This window comes from Stegostoma tigrinum, chromosome 41 (assembly GCF_030684315.1).
Source record: "Stegostoma tigrinum isolate sSteTig4 chromosome 41, sSteTig4.hap1, whole genome shotgun sequence".
Taxonomy (NCBI): Eukaryota; Metazoa; Chordata; class Chondrichthyes; order Orectolobiformes; family Stegostomatidae; genus Stegostoma; species Stegostoma tigrinum.
In genome coordinates, this window is record NC_081394.1 from 2,666,808 (window position 1) to 2,687,911 (window position 21,104).

The window sequence follows — 21,104 nt, forward strand, 5'->3', positions numbered from 1 at the left end:
TCAAGCAAATCATAAAATCCTCAATATATAGGACCATACTCAATAGGAACGAGATTGGGCCATTCGGCCCCTCGAGCCTGCTGCACCATTCAATAGGATCATTCCTTATGTCCGCTTTCCAGCCCTTTTCCCAGTATTCCCCTTGATTGCCTGACTGATAAATAATCTGTCTATCTTAGACTTGAATACGCGCCAGGGCTCTATTCCCACAGCTATCCCCGGCTGAGAATTACAAAGGCTCTCAAACCTTTGAAAGAAGAATTCCTCTTGTTATGGACAGGGACAGAGCCCCTCCAAATATTTTAAGGGGTTAGCGTAGACCCTAATATTTCTTTATTTTAAAGGTAAGTGCGATGTGGGGCCTCCAGGTGCGATGTAACTTGTTAAGCTTTAAGAAAAGCAGAATTTACTTAAACACGATCGTTAAAGCAGGAACAAGCAGAAGCAGAAGTTCGAATAACTTAGCTATTGGAAAACTTAACCGACCCAACACAGCAGCTGAAATCGTTCACTTTTCCAATATACACAGCCCTTGGCAAAAAGGTAAATTCAAACACAGATTCCTACAGGCAGGAGGGAGATTACAGGGAAATGCAGTTAGGAAGCTCGAAACCCATCCAGACTTCGACATCTTGTGACTGTCACACGTGACGTAAACACTGGAAAACCCTGAACTGGGAGAACACAGCAGGCCAAGCAGCATCTCAGGAGCACAAACACTGACGTTTCGGGCCTAGACCCTTCATCAGAAAAGGGGAATCTGAAATAAACAGGGAGAGAGGGGGAGGCAGATAGAAGATGGATAGAGGAGAAGATAGGTGGAGAGGAGACAGACAGGTCAAAGAAATGTCAGCATTCCTGCTCCTCTGATGCTGCTGGGCCTGCTGTGTTCATCCAGCTTCACACCGTGTTATCTCGGATTCTCCAGCATCTGTAGTTCCCATTTTCCCTGAACTGAGAGAACCAGTTGTTTCCATTGTCAAAGTGTTTTAACTTTCTGGTCACTTTGGCACCTCCGTCCTTCCAACCTCTCTTCAAAAAAAAAACCCAGGACAAAATAATCTTTTTAAAGAGACAGTATCGTCATGTCTCCTCCCTTAAAAGTAAAGAGCCATCAATATATAAAGATTGCTTCATTTTAAAATCTTTAATCTTACTCTATTAGCACTATATGTGCACATTACAATTGGCTCTATCCATGCTAACACTCTCTACTACCCCAGTCTTCCCCATTGCTTTCTCTAAACCAGTAACGTTTCATGCAGAGGTAACAAGGTGTAGAGCTGGATGAACACAGCAGGCCCAGCAGCATCAGAGGGGCAGGAAAGCTGACGTTTCGGGCCTAGACATCTCATCAGAAATGGGGGAGGGGAAGGAGGTTCTGAAATGAATAGGGAGAGAGGGGGAGGCGGATAGAAGATGGATAGAAGAGAAGATAGGTGGAGAGGAGACAGATGGGTCAAAGAGGATGGGATGGAGATCCACTGAGGTTTTTCCAGAGGCGGGAGGGTAACTTCTTCAAGGTAGGAATCCTTAGAAGAAGCTTCGCAGTGCGATTAAAATTGTTTCAGAGATAGTAGGAGCAGCAGATGCTGGAGAATCTGAAATAACAAGGTGCAGAGCTGGATGAACGCAGCAGGCCAAGCAGCATCAGAGGAGCAGGAAAGCTGACATTTCTTTGACCTATCTGTCTCCTCTCCACCTATCTTCTCCTCTATCCGTCTTCTATCTGCCTTGCCCCTCTCTCCCTGTTTATTTCAGAAACCCCTCCCTCCCCCATTTCTGAAGAAGGGTCTAGGCCCGAAATGTCAGCCTTCCTGCTCCTCTGATGCTGCTTGGCCTGCTGTGTTCATCCAGCTCTACACCTTGTTATCTCGGATTCTCCAGCATCTGTACTTCCTACTATCTCTGAAACATTTCATGCTGCCTATTTTAATGCAGTGAAAACACTAGAACATTTTAACTCTCTTTCCCTCATGGCTTTCCTTTCTAGGCTGTAGTAAACTATCTTTACTGTCTTCAATGAGATCTCCATTTCCCTTATCACCTGAGAGTTTCTCTTTTCCCCAGTTTCTATCCTTCATGGATTGAAATTGACTTTGGAAGCCAAACTTTGATTTTACGAACCAACTGATAATCATCGGCCGTTTCTTGCAGTTTGCACTCACTGCTCTTCCATGCGAGCTGTCCTTACCTCATGAAGTAAATTTTCAAACTCCTCCAAAATAACCATCTCTCTAAGAGAATTATATGTTTGATCTATTTTCAGTGCCCTTATTCATCTGTCAAAACTACTTTCTTTGATGCTTTCACACTCAATGTATGCCCCCCCCACCCCAAAACACTGTCTATAGGCTTCTGACACTAGCTCATTTGCACTTCAGATGTTTCTTTTCACCTTCTCAGATCCTTCCCCTGATAATGATGCAAATATCTCATTAGCTCTACCTACCACCATTGTTTGCACCAACAAAACCCACTTCATTTGTTTAGCCATTTTCTCGAATCAAATGAAAATGTCTTACATACATAGAACATTACAGCACAGTACAGGCCCTTCGGCCCTCGATGTTGTGCCGACCTGTCATACTGATCTCAAGCCCATCTAACCTACACTATTCCATGTACGCCCATATGCTTATCCAATGATGACTTAAATGTTCCCAAAGTTGGCGAATCTACTACTTCTATACCCTTCTTGTAAAATTTGAGCAATGTCTGAGCGTATTTAAACAGATCCCCACCAGGTAACAAAGTATGGAGCTGGATGAACACAGCAGGCCAAGCAGCATCTTAGGAGCACAAACGCTGACGTTTCAGGTCTAGACCCCCAAAAGGTCTTTGGCTACAACGGGTTTGTTCATCCTCCCTCTTCTCCTCACTAAGCCTACCTCCTACCTCCAGCCTTTTAAGTTGACTTTCCTGTTTAAGTACCAACTTCTGAAGTTCAAACTCTCTCTCTTTCTCCCTTCCTTCTCTCTCTTCTTCCCTTTCTTCTGCTAGGGCCTTTCCTCTCGTTTGTCTTTTCGTTCTGCCTGAGAGATCCTTTCCTTTTCTCTTTCCTCTGCTGTTCACGGCAATTAAACGGTTTCAGTTCCCTTTCATCTGCAATTGAATTCTCGCGAGTCCCAAAGATTCCGATGGCATTTCCAGCAAACGTAAATGTTCAGTTGTTGTTGTGTTTACCTTCCTTTTCCTCACCGACAAAGACAACCCCAGCTCCAGTTTGTCTGCCAACTCTAAGAACTTTTCCTTGCTCATTCCTTGTAAAATTCCCAAAGCCGCTTCTCCCACCGCCCCCAGAAAACTCTTAGTGACCAAAAGACACTGACAATTACCAGTCACTGCCTGTGAGTCCAACAGTCCTAAACCCAAATTGGAATTATAGAATTATCCTGACAAGAGCCGCCAGTCTGTAATGGACCAGGTCAGACCTCCCTCAAAGTATTTTCAGAAGGTAACTTTTTCTTATTTTAGAGGCAGATGTGAACTGGATGCTCCAGGTTTCGTAGAACTGGTCAAACCACGTGGCTTTAAGAAAAGTGAAATTTATTTAAACACTATTCTTGAGACATGGCTAAAAGAAAGCAGAATTTAGAGTGACTTTGTTGGAAAATGTAACTGACCCGATACAGCAGATGAGCTAATCAACTGTTCCAAAGCAGCAACGTCCCATAGGCACAGCCCTTGGCAAAAAAGGTCAATTCAAACACAAACTCTTACAGGCAGGAGGGAGCAGCGTCCAGGGAGAGAACGTTAGAGGAATCTTTCACTGAAGCTTGCAACTCTTCTGCTACACTCTACACACCTTGTGACTGCCACAGCTGAATAAAAAACACCAGAAAAACCATGCACTGGGTGAGCCGGTCACTCCCTATCCAATGCTAGATTGCTTTTAACAAGAAAAACATTACAGATTCAGGCTGGCTCCTTGGCCCACTTCAGTACCTCTGCCTTCACACCCTCTCTTCAAAAAAGTCGCAGGACAAAATAATGGAACGAGGTGTGGAACTGGATGAACACAGCAGGGCCAGGCAGCATCAGAGGAGCAGGAAGGCTGATGTTTCGGGTCTGGGCCCTTCTTCAGAATCCTTCTCACAGCGACAGCATCATCACATTCCTCATCTCTGTCTACGTTTAGAACAGAGAACAGTACAGCACAGTGGAGGCCCTTCGGCCCACGATGTTGTGCCGAACTTTTACCCTAAACCTAAGGTCTATCTAACCTCCACCCCTACCTTACACTATCATCCATATGCCTATCTAATAGCAGCTTAAATGCCCCTAATGAGGCCAACTCCACTATCTCTCCGGCAATGCATTCCACGCCCCGACCACTGTAAGAACATACCTCTGACGTTTCCCCTATATCTACCTTCACTCACTTTGAAACTATGCCCCCTCGTAATAGCTACCTCCACCCTAGGAAAAAGTCTCTGGTTGTCTACTCTATCTGTACCTCCTATCATTTTTGGCGCCCTTTTTAGTGAGACCGCACCATGTATGTTACAGCGGAATCAAAGATTTCAGTTAAAAGCCACTAAAGTTTCCATAGCCCAAGAGAGCTCCTCCCTCACGATAGAGAGAGGACTGGTGGCGGTTTAAACTTAAGGTCAATGGGCATCAGGCAAGGTTTGGGGGAAGGTGTTTCAGCCAATATTGGGGGCTGTTAAGTGATAATGGGAACTGCAGATGCTGGAGAATCCAAGATAATAAAATGTGAGGCTGGATGAACACAGCAGGCCCAGCAGCATCTCAGGAGCACAAAAGCTGACGTTTCGGGCCTAGACCTTTCATCAGAGGGCGAAGGCGGCGGAAAAACTGCTCTATGTCCAACCGTGACTGGTATTCGTTGATGTGTGGTTGTAGGGGGACAAAGGTGAGCCCCTTGCTTAGGACTGACCGTTCGTCCTCAGTCAGGGGGAGGTCTGGGGGGAAGGTGAAGATGCAGCAGGGCTCAGTGTGGCTGTCTTCTCTGGGGTTGCTGGCTGTGGAGGTTGTTGACGGAGCGAAGAGGTCGTCGGCCGTGGGCAGGTTTCCGCTCTGATGAAGGGTCTAGGCCCGAAACGTCAGCTTTTGTGCTCCTGAGATGCTGCTTGGCCTGCTGTGTTCATCCAGCCTCACACTTTGTTATCTTGGGGGCTATTAATATTGTTTTCCATTACCTACCAGCTCTCCTGCAGACTGAGCTAACTGGTTCAGAGTAAACCAGATCCTAACTACCCGCTGAGGGTAAACATTTTTCCTCAACTTTGCTGCATTTGACCATCATTTTAATTCCATACCCCTTCAGTTCTTGCTCCTACCTCTATCTTCCCTCTTTTACGCTGTCCATAGTTTTGAAAACCTCTTTCAAATCTCCCTCTCTGCGAGGAAAAAAGGTTTAACAGTGTTAGGCTGATGGACTGAATGGCAGAGCAAGCTTAAAGGGCCGAATGGCTCACTCCTTTCTCTAATCTCTACCTGCCTATGTTTCTTCCTGTCGCTGTTCTGATCAAAATGATATATAGTCCTAACTCGGGGTTTTTTACTCAATTCGTAAAAATGACTTTTTTAGCTTGGCACCTCTACAGTTTTAGTGACAGATTTCTTGATATGGAGTTAGAACGTAGAACATTACAGCACAGTACAGGCCCTTCGGCCCACGATGTTGTGCCAAACTTCTACCCGAACCCTAATGTCTATCTAACCCCCACCCCTACCTTATACTGTCACTCATATGCCTATCTAATAGCTGCTTAAATATCCCTAATGAGGCTGACTCCACTCCCCTCTCCAGCAATGCATTTTACGCCCCGACCACTCTCTGAGTAAAGAACCTACCTCTGACGTCTCCCCTACAGCTACCTCCACTCACTTTAAAACTATGCCTCCTCGTAATAGCTCCCCCCACCCTAGGAAAAAGTCTGTCAAAAAGGCCTGTACTGAAATTAAAATAAACTTCAGTTCAGCTTTCTCTTTCCAAAGAAAAGATGTTCTTTTTCTGGGAATTAAAAAAAAGAAAATGCTCCGATTTTGGAAATGTAAATTCAAAAGATTGGGACCGTTGCAATTCAATTATAAACAAAGTGTGTGGAATGGTGCTTGGGCAGAGGGATCTCAAAGTGAGCAACTCAAATTTTAAGAAGTTAAAGATAGTGGAGGAGTGTGCACTCTTGAAAATTGTCAGTAAGGGATCGTATTTTACTGTCTTTCCTCTTTCACAGTACAGGAAAAAAGATTTCTAAAGAGGATATGAAAGCAAGCACAAAGGCCAAAGCAAACAAAATAAATGGTAAAAGGTGACAGTGCAGCAGATATGTAAGTAAATGAGTGAATAAGGAAGCTGTGAAAGCAAGCTGGGATCTTGAGAGAGCAGAAACTGCCGATGCTGGAGCCAGACACCACAAAGTGTGGAGCTGGATGAACACAGCAGGTCAGGCAGCATCAGAGGAGCAGGAAAGCTGATGTTTCGGGTCGGGAAGCTTCTTCAGAAAAGAAGAAGAAATGATTTCCGAAGAAGGGTCCTGACCTGAAAAGTCAACTTCCCTGCTCCTCTGATGCTGCCTGGCCTGCTGTGTGCATCCAGCTCCACACTTTGTGGTATCTGGGATATTGGAGCTACATTTTGCACTAATTTTACAAGCCTCCTCAGATTTGACAGCTGAGTACATAAATGCACACATACAGAGAGATAGCTGGATAATTGGATAGATAGTTAGATGGATAGAGAGATAGATAGATAGATAGATAGACAGACAGACAGACAGACTGAAAGACAGAAAGACAGAGAGATGCATAGACAGAGAGGTGGATTGGTAGGTATGTAGGCAGGCAAGCGATGACCTAGTGGCATTATCGCTGGGGTCTAATACAGAGACTCAGGCAACGTTCTGGGGACCTGGGTTCGAATCCTGTCAGGGCAAATGGTGGAATTTGAATTCAATAAAACATCTGGAATTAGGACTCTAATGTTGCTCATGAATCCATTGCTGATCGTCAGGAACAAAACAAAACCCATCTGGTTCACTAATGACCTTCAGGGAAGCAGTTAGATAGATCGACAGGACAGACGAAGAGGCATTCAGACAATAAATGATGTTCATTGGCCTGAAAGAATTCGCTCGAGTTGAAAATCGTCCCAGTTACAAATGAGTGCAATACAATAATCTGCCATTTTCTCTTTGGTAATCAGATTCGAGTTGTCAGCTGTTAGTCCTGACTGCTTTGTGGGAACATTGATCAGCAACAGGGTGCAGGATGATGCGAGGAATAGCCATCAATGTGTTCCTTCATAGTCTCTTGTGCGGGGCCCGGACAGTTCAATTTCTGACAAGTTTCCTTCGGATTCGGTTATTGAGAAGGAAGGATATAGAGGGCATTTATTTTAAGGAAAGAAATCGAATGTGGTGTTGAATTGGCTGATCAAAGAAACACCAGAAGCAGCAAAAAAAAATGTTTTTCAAAATAGAGGGAAGTGGATTGTGGTGACAGTTAAAGAATTTCTGCTCTTTTTAGTATATACTAATAGCCCAGGCTTGAGTGCGTAGGCGGGGTGTTAAAGTTTGTACATAAAAAACTCCAAATGAAAAGAGCAAACTAATGGGATGGGCAGGTCACTTTTAATGCAGGGAGGCTGGAGACAAGGAATTTTAGAAAAATAGGAAGTAATATTACACCAAACAAGCCCTGACGGGGCGAAGGGCTCCTGAAGGGCCGTGATGAAGTGCAATATGATTCTATAATTCAATGAAATTGCGCTGGGGTGAGTTGGGGGGGGGGGGGGGGCGGTGGCGGTAGTGCACAGAAGGGCTGACCATTCAGATTGAAGCGAATCAGGAGAAGAAGCAGAGGAGGGGTGTGGGACAGGAGCAGGAGAATTTGGTCTGTGGACACAGCAAGCTGTTGTGATCTAAAAGGGAGCAGCTTCAATGGGGACTTACAAAACAGAGTTGGAGTTATTATAGGACGAGCTGGAAGGTATTTAGAGATAGGGGCATATAATTTGTTACAAGCTGCACACAGAGGCTGGAAGGGGAAAGGGAGTAAATGAACTCCTTCACAGAGGAACAACACCTCGTCATGAGCTTGCTCGCTTACCTGAGAGCAGAAGAAGAACTCCAAGAGATGTTTTCCACGCCAAGTAACTCATTGTCTGCTGAGCCGTTTCTCAATTTAACATGTTTCGTCAATGCCCCTTGAGTAAGCAGGATCTCTCCAAGCTCATCATTCGCCTTCGCAAATTTTTAAAGAGGAAGGAACAAATTCAGAAAATGTCAGCTAGATGTCATGTGTATGTGGTTTTCTATCTCTCTCTCTCTCACACACACGCGCACCATCTCTCGATGAGTCTTACAGTTATATTTTCATGCAAGAGGGCAGTCTCTGACCAGAAGTGTCACTGTGCCCCTTGCAGTAAGGAATGACATGTTGCTGCAGCCATTGTTGAGCGTACATTTGGGGTACAGTGTGCAGTTCTGGTCGCCCGACTATAGCATGGACATTATTAAACTAGAAAGAGTGCAGAGGAGATTTACTAGGATGCTACCCGGATTGGTTTGAGGTGTAGGGAGATGTTGGATCGCCTGGGGCTATTTTCTGAGGTGCGTGGGAGACTGAAGGGTGGCATCATAGAGGTCTATAAAGTCGTGAGAGGCATAGACAAGGTAGATAGCAGGCAGCATTTCCCCAGGGTAGGCGAGTCTAAAACCAGGAGGCACAGGTTTCGGGTAAGAGGAGAGAGATACAGTAGGGGCAATTTTGTTCATACAAAGTGAGTGTCTGGAATGGCCTACCAGAGGTAGAGGTGGAAGCAAATACAATTCTGTCACTTAAGAAACACATAGATGGGTACGTGGACAGGATAAATATGGAGGGATATGGCCCCACCACAGGCAAATGGGGCAAGTTTAAGTTGGGAAAACTGGACAGCATTGGTAAGTCGGGCCGAAAGGCCTGTTTCCATGCTGTAGGCCTCTATGGTTCTAAAAGAGATGAGCTGTGTGATCCTTCAACATGCCCAGGTCAACATATTGACTTGCCTGTTTGTGTCAACGCCCAGATCTCTGGCAACTGGGGAAATATTCCCACTGTAGGCAAACAGGAGGCTGGAAGAACACAGCAGGCCAGGCAGAATCTGGAGGAAAGGAGCAGTCAACGTTTCGGGTAATTACCCTCCTTCAGGGCTAGATGTGAGGGTAGGGGGAGATGCAGATAACGCTTGGAAGAGGGGGAAGAGAGGTGGACACTGGCAGGAGGTACGATTGGTCAGTGGGAGGGATGAATCCTGTTGGTGGGTGGAAGGGAGGGTCAGAAGGCAGAAATGGAAGGGAGGAGGTGGGGCTGGAAAAGGAGGATGGGTGCAAAGGTTATCTGAAATTGGAGAAACTCAGCGTCGAATCCACGGGGCCGCAGAGTGGAAGATAAGGCGTCGTCCTTCAAATTTGTGTTCTGAGATGCTGTGACACTGAAGGAAGTCAAGGACAGTTGCACATGCTAAAAATGATGCATGTTCTCACACAGGATACTGATATTTGCAGATCTTTCAAACTGACATCGCTTTTGCAATTAACTGTTTATTGGCTGAAGGCGAACATTAAGATAAAATGTCAAGCCAGTCACAGTATTAACAGCAGAGGATTCAAAACACAATACGCAGTTTGCTCCATCCATTTTCAAACTAAAGATCTCGAATCATCCTCAACATGGCACCATCCTCTGAGTGAATGCACACTCGCGCCCTTCTCGTTTTCATGATTTCGCAGAACGACGGCTTGGCAAATGTTGTGCAGCTCCTCCATCGCACCTCCTACCCCCCATCACAACAGCACACAGTTTTCGGCCAACAAGTGGCTAAGGAGTTTTGCTGCATTTCCTGTGATAAGGACAGAACTCGCACAACATCGTTCCAATCGATTTATTTGGAGACACAAGCTATCAAATAAATCTGTGAGACTATAACCAGATGTCATGTGATTTCTACCTTGTGCACCCCAGTCCAACACTGGCGCCTCACATCTGGCTTCTGAAAATGCAACAATTAACCGCCATCCAGCACCTCGTGATCTTGTTGGTGAGTTTCTGCTGCACATCCCTGCCCTACCATGGTCTAATCAGTCAGAACCCTCTTCCACACGATGTTGTTTCTTCTCTAGGTTTTGTTCCTTGTGCCTCTGTTCTGATGAATACCAGTACCGTTCTATGTCTGCTTCATTGGGATGATTGCCCTCATCAATTTCAGGCCTCCTTCCTCAAAGCTTTAGCCGCGTTTTCTCAAACTAGCTCAAAGATGATGATACCTCAAGCTGGTCAGGTCCTTATCAGACGGTACGTGCTCTCTGAGATGCTTCACTGCACTTGCAACATGCAGTTGCAAAATTGCCATTTGGCATTGCAGGAACTTAGATGTTGCTGAGAAAGAAAAATAGGAAACATCTTATCGTAGCTTTTCATCTCACCACATGACCGGAAATTCCGCAAGAATGGCCAAAACAAAGGGGGTACAGCATTTATACTGTCCAAGAAGTGAGTGCTAGTTCGTTAGTAAGTGGGTTCCACTTGGCAGAGATACCTGGGTGTCATGGTGGCACAGTCGCTGAGAGTTGGCATGGGTGCACAGCAGGTGGTGAGGAAAGCTAATGGCATCCTGGCCTCCATAACGAGAGGATTTGAGTATCGGATTGAGGATGTCTTGTTGCAGTTATACAGGGTCTTGGTGAGGCCACATCTTGAGCATTGGGTGCAGTTTTGGTCTGAGGAAGGATGTTCTTCTTGTTTAGGGAGCCCAGCGAAGGTTCACCAGATTGGATGGCAAGGCTGACGTATGAGGAAAGCGTGGATTGAATGGGCCTCTACCCGCTGGAATTTAGGAGAACAACATCGGGGGGGGGGGGGGGGGGGAGGGTGCGCAGTGGGGGGGGGGGGGATCTCATAAAAACATGTAAAATCCCATGGGACTGGACAGGCCAGATGTGGGAAGAATGTTCCCTGACGTTGGGGAAGTCAAGAATTAGGGGCTCACAGTCTAAGAATAAGGGGTAAGACATTCAGGACTGAGATGAGGAAGAATTTCTTCACTCAGTGAGATGTGAACCCATGAGAAGCTGTCAGGGTCAGTTCATTGCAGCTAAAGGGATCAAGAAGTATGGAGAGAAAGGGGGAGTGGGATAGTGAGATTACATTATCAGCCGCGATCATAGTGCCTTCTCGAAGCACTGAATGGCCTACTCCTGCCCTTATTTTCTCTGTTTCTATGACCATGTCAACAGCATCAGTTAATGACTAGCAGTTAACTGTAAATCTATGTTGATTAATCCTGAGTGCACAAGAAACAGATGGACAATCAGATTGCCAATTGGGCTTGAAGCTACAGGTATTAAGAGTTGAGGAACTGTTCTTTGCTGATGGAAAAGGCCAAAGGTATACACACTTCACCTGTTTCAACTCCACAAACAGGTTCCTCATTGCTGGTTCATTTCTCAGCAGTCCGAGTTCCTCCGAACTCCTCTCATAGCTAATGCCCTCCATACCAGGCAACATCCTGGTAAATCTTTTCTGTACCCTCTCCAAAGCCTCCACATCCTTCTGGTACCGTGGTGACCAGAATTGAACACAACATTCCAAGTTCAGCCTAACTAAGGTACTGCAAATCTTCAACATTACCCGCCAATTTTAAAACTTTCATACCCCGGCCGATGGCTTCGTTTCAACTCGTCAAGCCATTCCTCATTGCTGGTTCATTTCTCAGCAGCACCTTGGGCAAGCAGAAACAAGCTGCTTCGTATCAAATGTGAACATGGCTCAGCATTTAACTGTCAGTCACCATCCACTGCTGCATTTACCAAAGCCATGCCTGTCCAAATCAACTCTCCCACCTCACTGTAAAAATGTTCCTTCCACCTTGTTATTTCTTGCAATTTGAATGCTATCCTTCAGGGTATGAAGTCGGGCTTCCCCACCCCAGACCTACAAGTGACTCCAGGCTCACAGCAATATGGTTGCCTCTCCAACACCTCCTGGAATGGCCCAGAAAGCCCCTCAATTATACCATTTGCTAAAAAAAAGGCCGCAAAGAAATGAAACAAAACCATCAGCCCAGGCATTAAGTTTAAAAATTGGCAGGTAATGCTGAAGCTTTGTAGAACCTTAGTTAGGCTGCATTTGAAACATTGGGTTCAATTCTGGTCACAACACCAAAGGTTCAGAGATTTCCTGCCTCAGCTCCACCCTCCAGGCACTGCATTCCAAAGCGCCCACCCTCTGGATGAAAATGTTCTTCCTCAAATCCCCTCAAAACCACCTGCCCTTCACTTTAAAATGATGCTCCCCTTGCCATTCACCTGATGACTAAGGGTCCCACCCACCCAGTCCATGCCCCTCCTAATCTGAGACCTCTCTATCAGGTTCCCACCCCTCCAACCTTCCCTGCTCCAAAGAAAACGACCCGAGTTGACCCAGACTCTATTCATCGCTAATCTCCTCCATCGCAGGGCAACATTCCTGGTGAATCTCCCTCTGCACTGCCCCCACCTCCCAGTACAATCACATCTTTCCTATTCATTTACCTGTCCAGAAGCCTTTTAAATGCTGTAACTGTACCAGCCCCCACCACTTCCTCTGGAAGCTCATTCCATACACGCACCACCCTCTGTGTGAAAAACAAATGCCCCTTAAGCCCTTTTGGGGAGAGAATTCAGAAGTCTGAAGCGCATGGAGACTTGGGAGTTCTATCCAACATTCTCTCAAGGCAAACTTGCAGGTTGAGTCAGTATTCAGGAAGGTAAATGCAATGTTGGCATTTGTTTTGAGAGGACTTGAATATAAAAGCGGGGATATACTGCTGAGGCTTTATAAGGCTCTGGTCAGGCCTCATTTGGAGTATTACATGCAGTTTTGGACCCCATATCTCAGGAAGGATGTATTGGCCCTGGAGCGGGCACAGAGGAGGTTCATGAGAATGGTCTCAGGAATGGAAAAGTTAACATAGGAGGAAGGTTTGAGGGCTCTGGGACTATATTCATTGGAGTTTAGAAGGATGAGGGGGGATCTAGTTGAAGCTTACAGAATACTGAATGGCCTGGGCAGAGTGGATGTTGGGAAGATGTTTCCATTGGTAGGAGAGACTAGGACCTAAGGGCACATCCTTAGAGTAAAGGGAAGACCCTTTAGAATGGAGATAAGGAGAAGCTTCTTCAGCCAGAGAGTGGTGAATCTATGGAATTCACTGCCACAGAAGGCCGTGAAGACCAGGTCATTGAGTACATTTAAGACTGAGACAGATAGGTTCTTGATTATCAAGAGGATCAAGGGAGAAAGCGGAAGAATGAGATTGAGGAACTTATCAGGCATGAATAAATGGCAGAAAAGACTCGATGGGCCGAATGGGCTAATTTCTGCTCTATGGTCTTATGGCTTATTTTTAATTCTTTCCCCTCTCACCTTAAACCTGCGCTCCTCTGGTTTTGGACTCCCCTATCCTGGGCGAAAAGGCCTTGTCTATTCACCCTATCTATGCCCCTCATGATTTTATAAACCTCTATAAGGTCACCCCTCAGCCCCCGACGCTCCAGGGAAAATAGCCCCAGCCTATCCAGCCCCTCCCTGTAGCTCAAACCCTCCGACTCTGGGAACATCCCTGTAAATCTTTTCTGAGCCCTTTCAAGTTTCACACCATCCTTCCTGTAGCAGGGAGACCGGGATTGAACACAGTATTCCAAAAGTGGTCCTGACCACTCTCCAAAGTGCACCACATTGCATTTATTGGCGTTTAACTTCAGATGCTGACTGATCAGATTAATTTTGGCAACTGAATGGGAGTGGCCTTTAAGACAAGACAAATTGTATTCCTGGTTCCAAGTGTAACAACTGCCGTGCCGAATTTTAAAATGAGGAACCTCTCACGCTCATCAACAGATATTTCAAGTAACTTCCGCCTCCCCACAAAAATACACAGGAGATAAATGACCTGTTAGAAGAGGAACGGTTTGCTTGCTCAGTAAGCGACTGTTTTAATTTCTGGACTGCCACTTGATTCTATTTTACAAAGGAAGAAGATGAAGAGACCTCAGTGCAAAATGCTGTTAATTATTTGGACCTTCACTGCATGCATCACTCTACTGTCTGGTACGTTTGTAGGTTTTATCATTCAGCCTTGTGTCTCCGGTGTTTTCTGTTAGATTTCAGCTTTCAAATCAAGCCTGTGCTACTTGTATCCTGTTGTAAAACACAGGCTAATTCTCTAAATCAATCATATAGTTCGGGCAGGTGATGTTCACATTTATTCCACATCTGCAGTGTGTGTGCACCCACAGTACTGTTAGGCGAGGAATTCCAGGACGTTGATGCTGGCAACATCCTTGTAAATCTTTTCTGAACCCTTTTAATTTTCACGATATCCTTGCTATAGCAGGGAGACCAGAAATGAACACCGTATGCCAAAGGTTGACTCCCCACTCTCCAGAGTGCATCACCCCACATTTTTCAGGGTTCAATTCCAGATACTGACTGCTCAGATTAATTTTGAAGGAACAGCGATTTATTTCCAAGTCAGGATGGGGAGTGGAGGGGAAATTGCAGGGGCCTGGTGTTCCCATGTATCTGCCGCCCCTTGTCCCTCAGGATGGAAGTGATTGTGGGTTTGGAAGTTGGCCTGTAAGGAAGATTTCTGCAGCGCATCTTGTAGATGGTACACACTGCTGCAACTGAGTGTCGGCGCAGGAGGGAGTGTGGATGTGGGGCCGATCGAGCAGGGGCTGCTCTGATGGTGTCGAGCATCTTGAGTGTTGTTGGAGCCGTCCCATCCAGGGGCAAGTGGGGAGTATTCCATCGCACTCCTGACTTGTGCCTTGGAGATGGTGGGACAGGCTTTGGGGGGAGTCAGGACGGGAGTTACTCACTGCAGGATTCCCAATCTCTGACCTGCTCTTATAACAAGTAACGTCACCATAGTCCAAGAGGGTCTTAGGGCTGCTGTTCCATTATAGAGCTGTGCCTGATAGTGGCATTAACCCAAGGATATGTTGAGAAGATAACACTTTTAGCTGGTGCTGGGCAACTACCTGCCATGGTAACCACATTATGCATATGGATGTCTAATCTTACCTTGCATCTAAAATCCCTCATTCCTCGGATCGTTCCAGGACCCATTTTCAATGGCAGGAGGTTCAGTAACCAGAGGGCTAGGGGAGAGAAAGAATCAGCAAGGAAAGCAAAGGGGTAGGGGTGGAGAAGAGGGAACGAGGTCTGTTTTTGACACAGTGAGCTGTTGCAATCTGCGATGCAATGCCTGACAGAGCTGAGGGAGAAGGTTCTAGAGAAGGTTTGAAAGTTGGGGAGCAGTTGGTGGAAACAGCCCAGGGCCATGAGGGGAAAGCAGGGTAGAACACTGAGCGATGCATGAGAAAAATATCCCCACGCTTTCAAATATTCTTCATAGATTGCTCATATCGCTGGGAAGCCCGGAGGTTGTAAAAGTGGCAGTTATCTCGTGAATATTTCACATTACGTTATAATTTCAGTGGCCGGGCCCCAGCTCCTCTCCACATGTGGTCTTATCTTCTCTTGTCTTTGCGAGATCTCTCCATGGTCATTCTAGAGCTGGCTCAACCATCCCAATGCAGGATTGGTTCTCCTCCAAGTGAAAAGGTGAGATGAATTTTGAAAGTTTTTCCTTTCGGACAGGACAGGAAATTTACCAAAGCCTCTTTGCCGTCAGCAGATTGTGAAGGGAAATGATTTATATTAAATTCTGAGGCATCACACGCCCCCACCAAAATATTGCTTCCTTACTGTTTAAATATAGGATTTAGAAATAGAGAAAATAGGAGCTTGAGTAGGCCATTCAGCCCTTCATGCCTGCTCTGCTACTCAATTGGATCACAACTGATTTCTCAACTCAGTCCCTGTTCCCCCGTATCCTATGATCCATTCAGCCCTACGAACTCGACCCAAACCTTGTTGTAGCCATTCAGTCTGGCCTCAGCCACCTTCTGTGGCAGAGAATCCTAGAAGCTCATGTCCATTTGCTCCCTACTGGGACAGTCTGGAGCCACAGTCTCGGAATATAGGGGCGCCAACTTCAGACTGAGATGAGGATGAATTTCTTCTCTCTGAGGATTTTTTTTTGGAACACCGCGTCGCAGGGAGCTGCAATGGGAAGGAGTCCTTATGCATATTTAAGGGTGACATAGATTCCTTATCAGTCAGGGAAGTAAGGGTTACAGGGAAAGGACAGAATGAGGACATGAGGAATTTTGGATCAGCCATGACCTTGTGGAATATGGGAACAGGTCTGAGGGGCTGAATGGCCTAATCTCATTCCAATTGCTTATGGTTCTATATGTCGAGGATTTTATGATTTGCTTGAACTCTCCATCTCCGATTCACTTTCAGCGTGTGTCTGCCTCCAATGTCTTTCCTAAATACAACATTTCCTGTTGTCTTTCGATAGTTACAACTTGTGTTGTTGGAGAAAGGGCCTTCCTTACAGCAATGGCTGGTACTGAGGTGCTGCTCCCATGCTGGCCAACCGCAAACAACACAAATATAACGCAGTTTTCCTGGACAAAGGATGGTCAGGAGAAGCCTGTTGTTGTGTATAATCTGAAGTATGGGCCATCAGTACCAAGTGAAAACTATTCTGGACGGATAGAGATGAGTAACCAACCTCTCCTGGATGGATCAATCCGAATAAAAGCTTTGAAAATACAGGACGAGGGAAATTACACGTGTGAGATAACACTATTCCCTCAGGGAGCAGAGAAAAAAGGAATCCATTTAACAATTCTAGGTATGTACCCAACCCGGGATCGGGATTTATGTGGGCAATATATCATTGAAAAGGAAAAGTGTGTGTGTGTGTGTGTGTGTGTGTGTGTGTGTGCATGTGTGCGCACGTGCATGATTTTGTGTGTGTGTGACTGTGTGTCTGTTTGTGTGTGTGAGAGTGTGTGTGTGTGCACGAGTATCTCTGTGTATGTGAGTGTGTGTGTGTGTATGTGTGTGATTGTACGTATGTGTGAGTGTCTGAGTGAGTGTGTGTCTCTGTGCGCGTGTGTGTGTATTGGTGTGTGTGAGTGTGTGTGTGAGTGTCTTTGTGCATGTGTGTGTATGTGTCTGTGTGTGTGCGCGTATGTGTTGGTGTTTGTTTGTGTGTGTGTAAATATGTGTGTGTGTGTGTGTGTATCTGTGTGTATGTGAGAGTGTCTCTGTGTGTATGTGAGAGTGTCTCTGTGTGTATGTGTGTGGGTGTGTATGTTTATGTGCGTGTGTGTGTCAGTGTGTGTGCACACGCATGTGTTAGTGTGTCTGTGTGTGTTTGTATGAGTGTATATGTGAAAGTGTGTGTGTATGTGTGTGTGTGTGTGCGTGTGTGTGTGTGTGTGCGTGCGTATGAGTGTCTGTGCGTATGTGTGAGTCTCTGTGTGTGTGCAAGTGCATGTGTTTGTGTGTGTGTGTGCGCGCACATGTGTGTGAGTGTGTGCGTGTGAGTGTGTGCGTGCACATGCATGTTTGTGCATGTGGGTGACTATGCATGTGTGTTGCGCACGCGCACACATGGTTTTGTGTGTGTGTGTCTGTGTGTGTGTGTGTGTGTGTGTGTGTGTGTCTGTGTGTGTGGGTGTGTGTGTGTGTGTGTGTGTGTGTGCGAGAGAGAGAGAGAGTGTGTGAGTGTGTGTGTGTGTGTATATGTGTATGTGTGTGTGTGTGTGTGTGTGTGCATGCGCATCTGTGTATTGGTGTGTGTGTGAGCGTGTGGAGTGTTTGTGTGTGTGTGTATGAGTGTGTGTGTGTGTATGTGCTTGCACGTGTGTGTGGGCATGCGCTCGTGTGTGTGTGCGAATGTGTCTGTGGGTGTGTGTGTGCATGTGTAGTGGTGTGCGTAAGTGTGTGTGTGAGCAAGCATGTGAGTGTGTGTGTGAGAGTGTATGTGTGCTTGTGTTTGTGTCTGTGTGTGTGTGTGTGTGTGTGTGTGTGCGCGCGCATGTGTTTGTGTGTGTGAAAGAGTGTGTGCGTGTGTGTGCGCGTCCCCACCTCCCTTACCTGTTCTTCCTCTCATCTATCCCCTCCTCCCACCTCAAGCCCCAGCCCCATTTCCTGCCTACTAACCTCATTAACCACATCCCACCCCCTTGACCTGTCCGTCCTCCCTGACCTATCCCCTCCCTACCTCCCCACCTACACTCACCTCCACTGGTTCCATCCGCGCCTCTTTGACCTGTCTGTCTCCTCTGTCCATCGTCTATCCGCCTCCTCCTCTCTCCCTATTTATTCCAGAATCCCCTTCCCCTGCCCCATTTCTGAAGAAGGGGCCTGGCCCGAAACGTCAGCTTTCCTGCTCCTCCGATGCTGCTTGGCCTGCTGTGTTCATCCAGCCCCACACCTTGTTATCTCAGATTCTCCAGCATCAGCAGTTCCCATTATCCCTAACCCAACGCAAACTCTATCTCTAGCTCTAACTCTAATAACACCAAAACCCTAACCCTAACCCGAACCCTAACCCTAACACTATCCCTAACGCTATCTCTAACCCTAACCCAACCCCTAACCCTAACCCTAACCCTAACCCTAACCCTAACCCTAACCTTAACCCTAACCCTAACCATAACCCTAACCTTAACCCTAACCCTAACCCTAACCCTAAGCCTAACCCTAACCCTAACCCTATCACTAACCCTAACCCTAACCCTAACCCTAACACTATCCCTAACCCTAACACTAACCCTAACCCTATCCCTAACCCTAACCCTAACCCTAACCCGAACACTAACCCTAACCCTAACCCTAACTCTAACCCTAACCCTTGCCCTGACCATAACCCTAAACTTAACCATATCCCTGACCCTATTGCTAGCCCTAGCCCTAATCCTAAGCCTAATGTTAACCCTGACCCTAGCCCTGATCCAAACACCGACCCTGACCCTAGACTGAACACATCTCTAGGACCCTAACTCTAACTTATCCCAGACCCAAACAATAGATTGACCCTAACCCTCACCATGACACTGACCCTAACCTTGACTCTAACACTAAACCTAACCCTAAACCTAGACCTGACCTTAACCCTCACCATGAACCTAACCCTAGACCTGACCTTAACTCTCACCATGACCCTAACCCTAGACCTGACCGGAACCATCTCCCTGACCCTAAACCAAACACTGACTATAACCCTGATCCTTTCCCTAACACTAACCCGACCCTAACTCTCACCTTATCACAGGTTCCCCATCCCAACTACATCAGTATAATGACTGTCTGTCAGTGGAATCTCTGCCCCATAGAGTTAGACAGCACAACAGAGGCCCTTCAGCCCATCATCCATCATCTGTCTACTCCCAGTGCCCTTTTCCCAGGAATTGCCTCATAACCTTATACCCTGTACCACTTCAAGCAATGGTCACTTTAGAACCTCATACCCAAGCCCAGACCCATCTCATTCCCACACGCTGGCCTGCCTGTCCCATATAGAGTGACGAAGAGCAAATTGTATTTCACCGGGGACGAATGGCATGCCTCATCTGAAAGTACGTAACCTCTTTCAGTGACATTCTCGCTCATTCCTTCCTGCTCCTCACTGATCTCTTCCTGCATTCCCACTTTGCTCAAGTAAGGGCAGAAGAACTAGCAGCAGGGGTAGGCCATTCAGCCCCTCGCTCCTGCTCCAACATTGCAATGCGATCATGGCTTATCTCATCTCAGTCTTGACTCCTCACTCCTGCCCACCCTCCGTAATGCTTCTACTTGTTATTCATTAAAAGTCTGTCCATCTCCTCCTCCAATTTACTCAGTGTCCCTGTGTCTGCCACACTCTGGGGAGTGAGCACCCTTTGAGTGAAGTCATTTCCCCTTCTCTCTCTCTCTCTCTCTCTCTCTCTCTCTCTCTCTATCTCTCTCTCTCCGTGTTAAATCTGTCTTATTCTAAAAATGATGATCTCTGTGTGTGTGTTGGGGTTTGGTGGGGAAGAAGTCGGGGAGGTGCTGGAGTTTAAGGTGAGAGGGGAAAGATTGAAAAGGGACCTGAGGGGTAACTTTTTCACACAGAGGGTGGTGCGTGTTTAGGTCGAGTTGCCAGAGGAAGTGGTGGGGGCTGGTACAGTTACAGCATTTAAAAGGCATCTGGATGGGTATGTGAATTAGGAGGGATATCAGCCAAACGCTGGCAAATGGGACTCAGTCTGATTAAGATGTCTACTCAGTGCAGATGAGTCGGAGCGAAGCCTGCGTTTCTGTGCTGCATGAATCTATGACACAGACCCAGGGAGAATGTGTAAGCTCCTCACAGACAGCCACCCGAGGCTGGGATTGAACCCGGTCTCCTGGCACAGCGCTAACCACTGAGCCACCATGCCAATGCAGCCGGCCGAAATGCTCTGTGAAGTGAGACTGAAATTGAACTCATTTCTCTTTTATCTCTGACAGTGATTCCCACCAACGCAGCATCATCGATACCTGCCGAGGCTGGTCTCTCTGACGCTCCTGTGGCTCAGTGTACCTCGGCCTTCGGGAACCCAGCAGCTGAGATCACTTGGAAATCCAGTCTCCCGGGGAAGCACACCATGATCCATGTTGTAAACGACAACAATATGGTGACTGTCCACAGCAACTATACGATGACCCCTCATCGTTCAAACAATGGGCAGACAGTGACATGTCAGGTCACTCACTCAGCAACAAGCAACAAGACTGAATATCCTGTACAGCTGTCCATCCTCTGTAAGTCTCATGTCCAACAACAGACTGTAGCTAAGAGGATGAGTATGAGAAGCCATTGATGTGGATCAATGCGATCGTAGATTCCCCAGTGTGAAAGCAGGCCACTTAGCCCATCATGAGCATCCCATCCAGACTCACCCCCCAACCTATCCCTGTTCCCCACATGTCCCCTGACTAACTCACCCAGCCTGCACATCCGTGGGCACTATGGGTAATTTAGCATGGCCAATCCACCCTAACCCGCACATCAAAGTAGGGCCTGGGTGAACACAGCAGGCCAAGCAGCATCTTCGGAGCACAAAAGCTGACATTTCGGGCCTAGACCCTACATCAGAGAAGAGGGATGGGGAGAGGGTTCTAAAATAAATAGGGAGAGAGGGGGAGGCGGACCGAAGAGGGAGAGAAAAGAAGAT

At 46.7% G+C, this 21,104-nt stretch overlaps 2 protein-coding genes across 7 annotated transcripts in view; one reads left to right on the top strand and one right to left on the bottom strand.

Annotated features, from left to right (window-relative positions):
• The window catches only part of LOC125448591 (nectin-1-like), a 39,173-nt gene extending 30,960 nt beyond the window's left edge, over positions 1-8,213 (bottom strand). For both annotated transcript variants that reach the window (XM_059641357.1, XM_059641355.1), the window contains exon 1: positions 8,080-8,213. In XM_059641357.1, coding sequence (XP_059497340.1) covers positions 8,080-8,131 — 52 coding nt within the window. In that variant the 5' untranslated portion in view covers positions 8,132-8,213. The remainder of the gene's footprint in view (positions 1-8,079) is intronic.
• A 5,711-nt stretch (positions 8,214-13,924) lies between these two features.
• LOC125448568 (nectin-1-like) overlaps positions 13,925-21,104 on the top strand; it is a 40,500-nt gene continuing 33,320 nt past the window's right edge. For 4 of the 5 annotated variants that reach the window (XR_009443101.1, XM_059641390.1, XM_059641392.1 and 1 more), the window contains exons 1-3: positions 13,925-14,100; positions 16,427-16,765; positions 20,398-20,691. Coding sequence is in view for 4 of the 5 variants with exons in the window: in XM_059641390.1 (XP_059497373.1) it covers positions 14,031-14,100; positions 16,427-16,765; positions 20,398-20,691 (703 nt within the window). In the remaining variant the exon portion in view is untranslated. Of the gene's footprint in view, positions 14,101-15,494; positions 15,622-16,426; positions 16,766-20,397; positions 20,692-21,104 lie in introns of all 5 variants that reach the window. The other variant, XM_059641393.1, reaches the window with a different exon arrangement.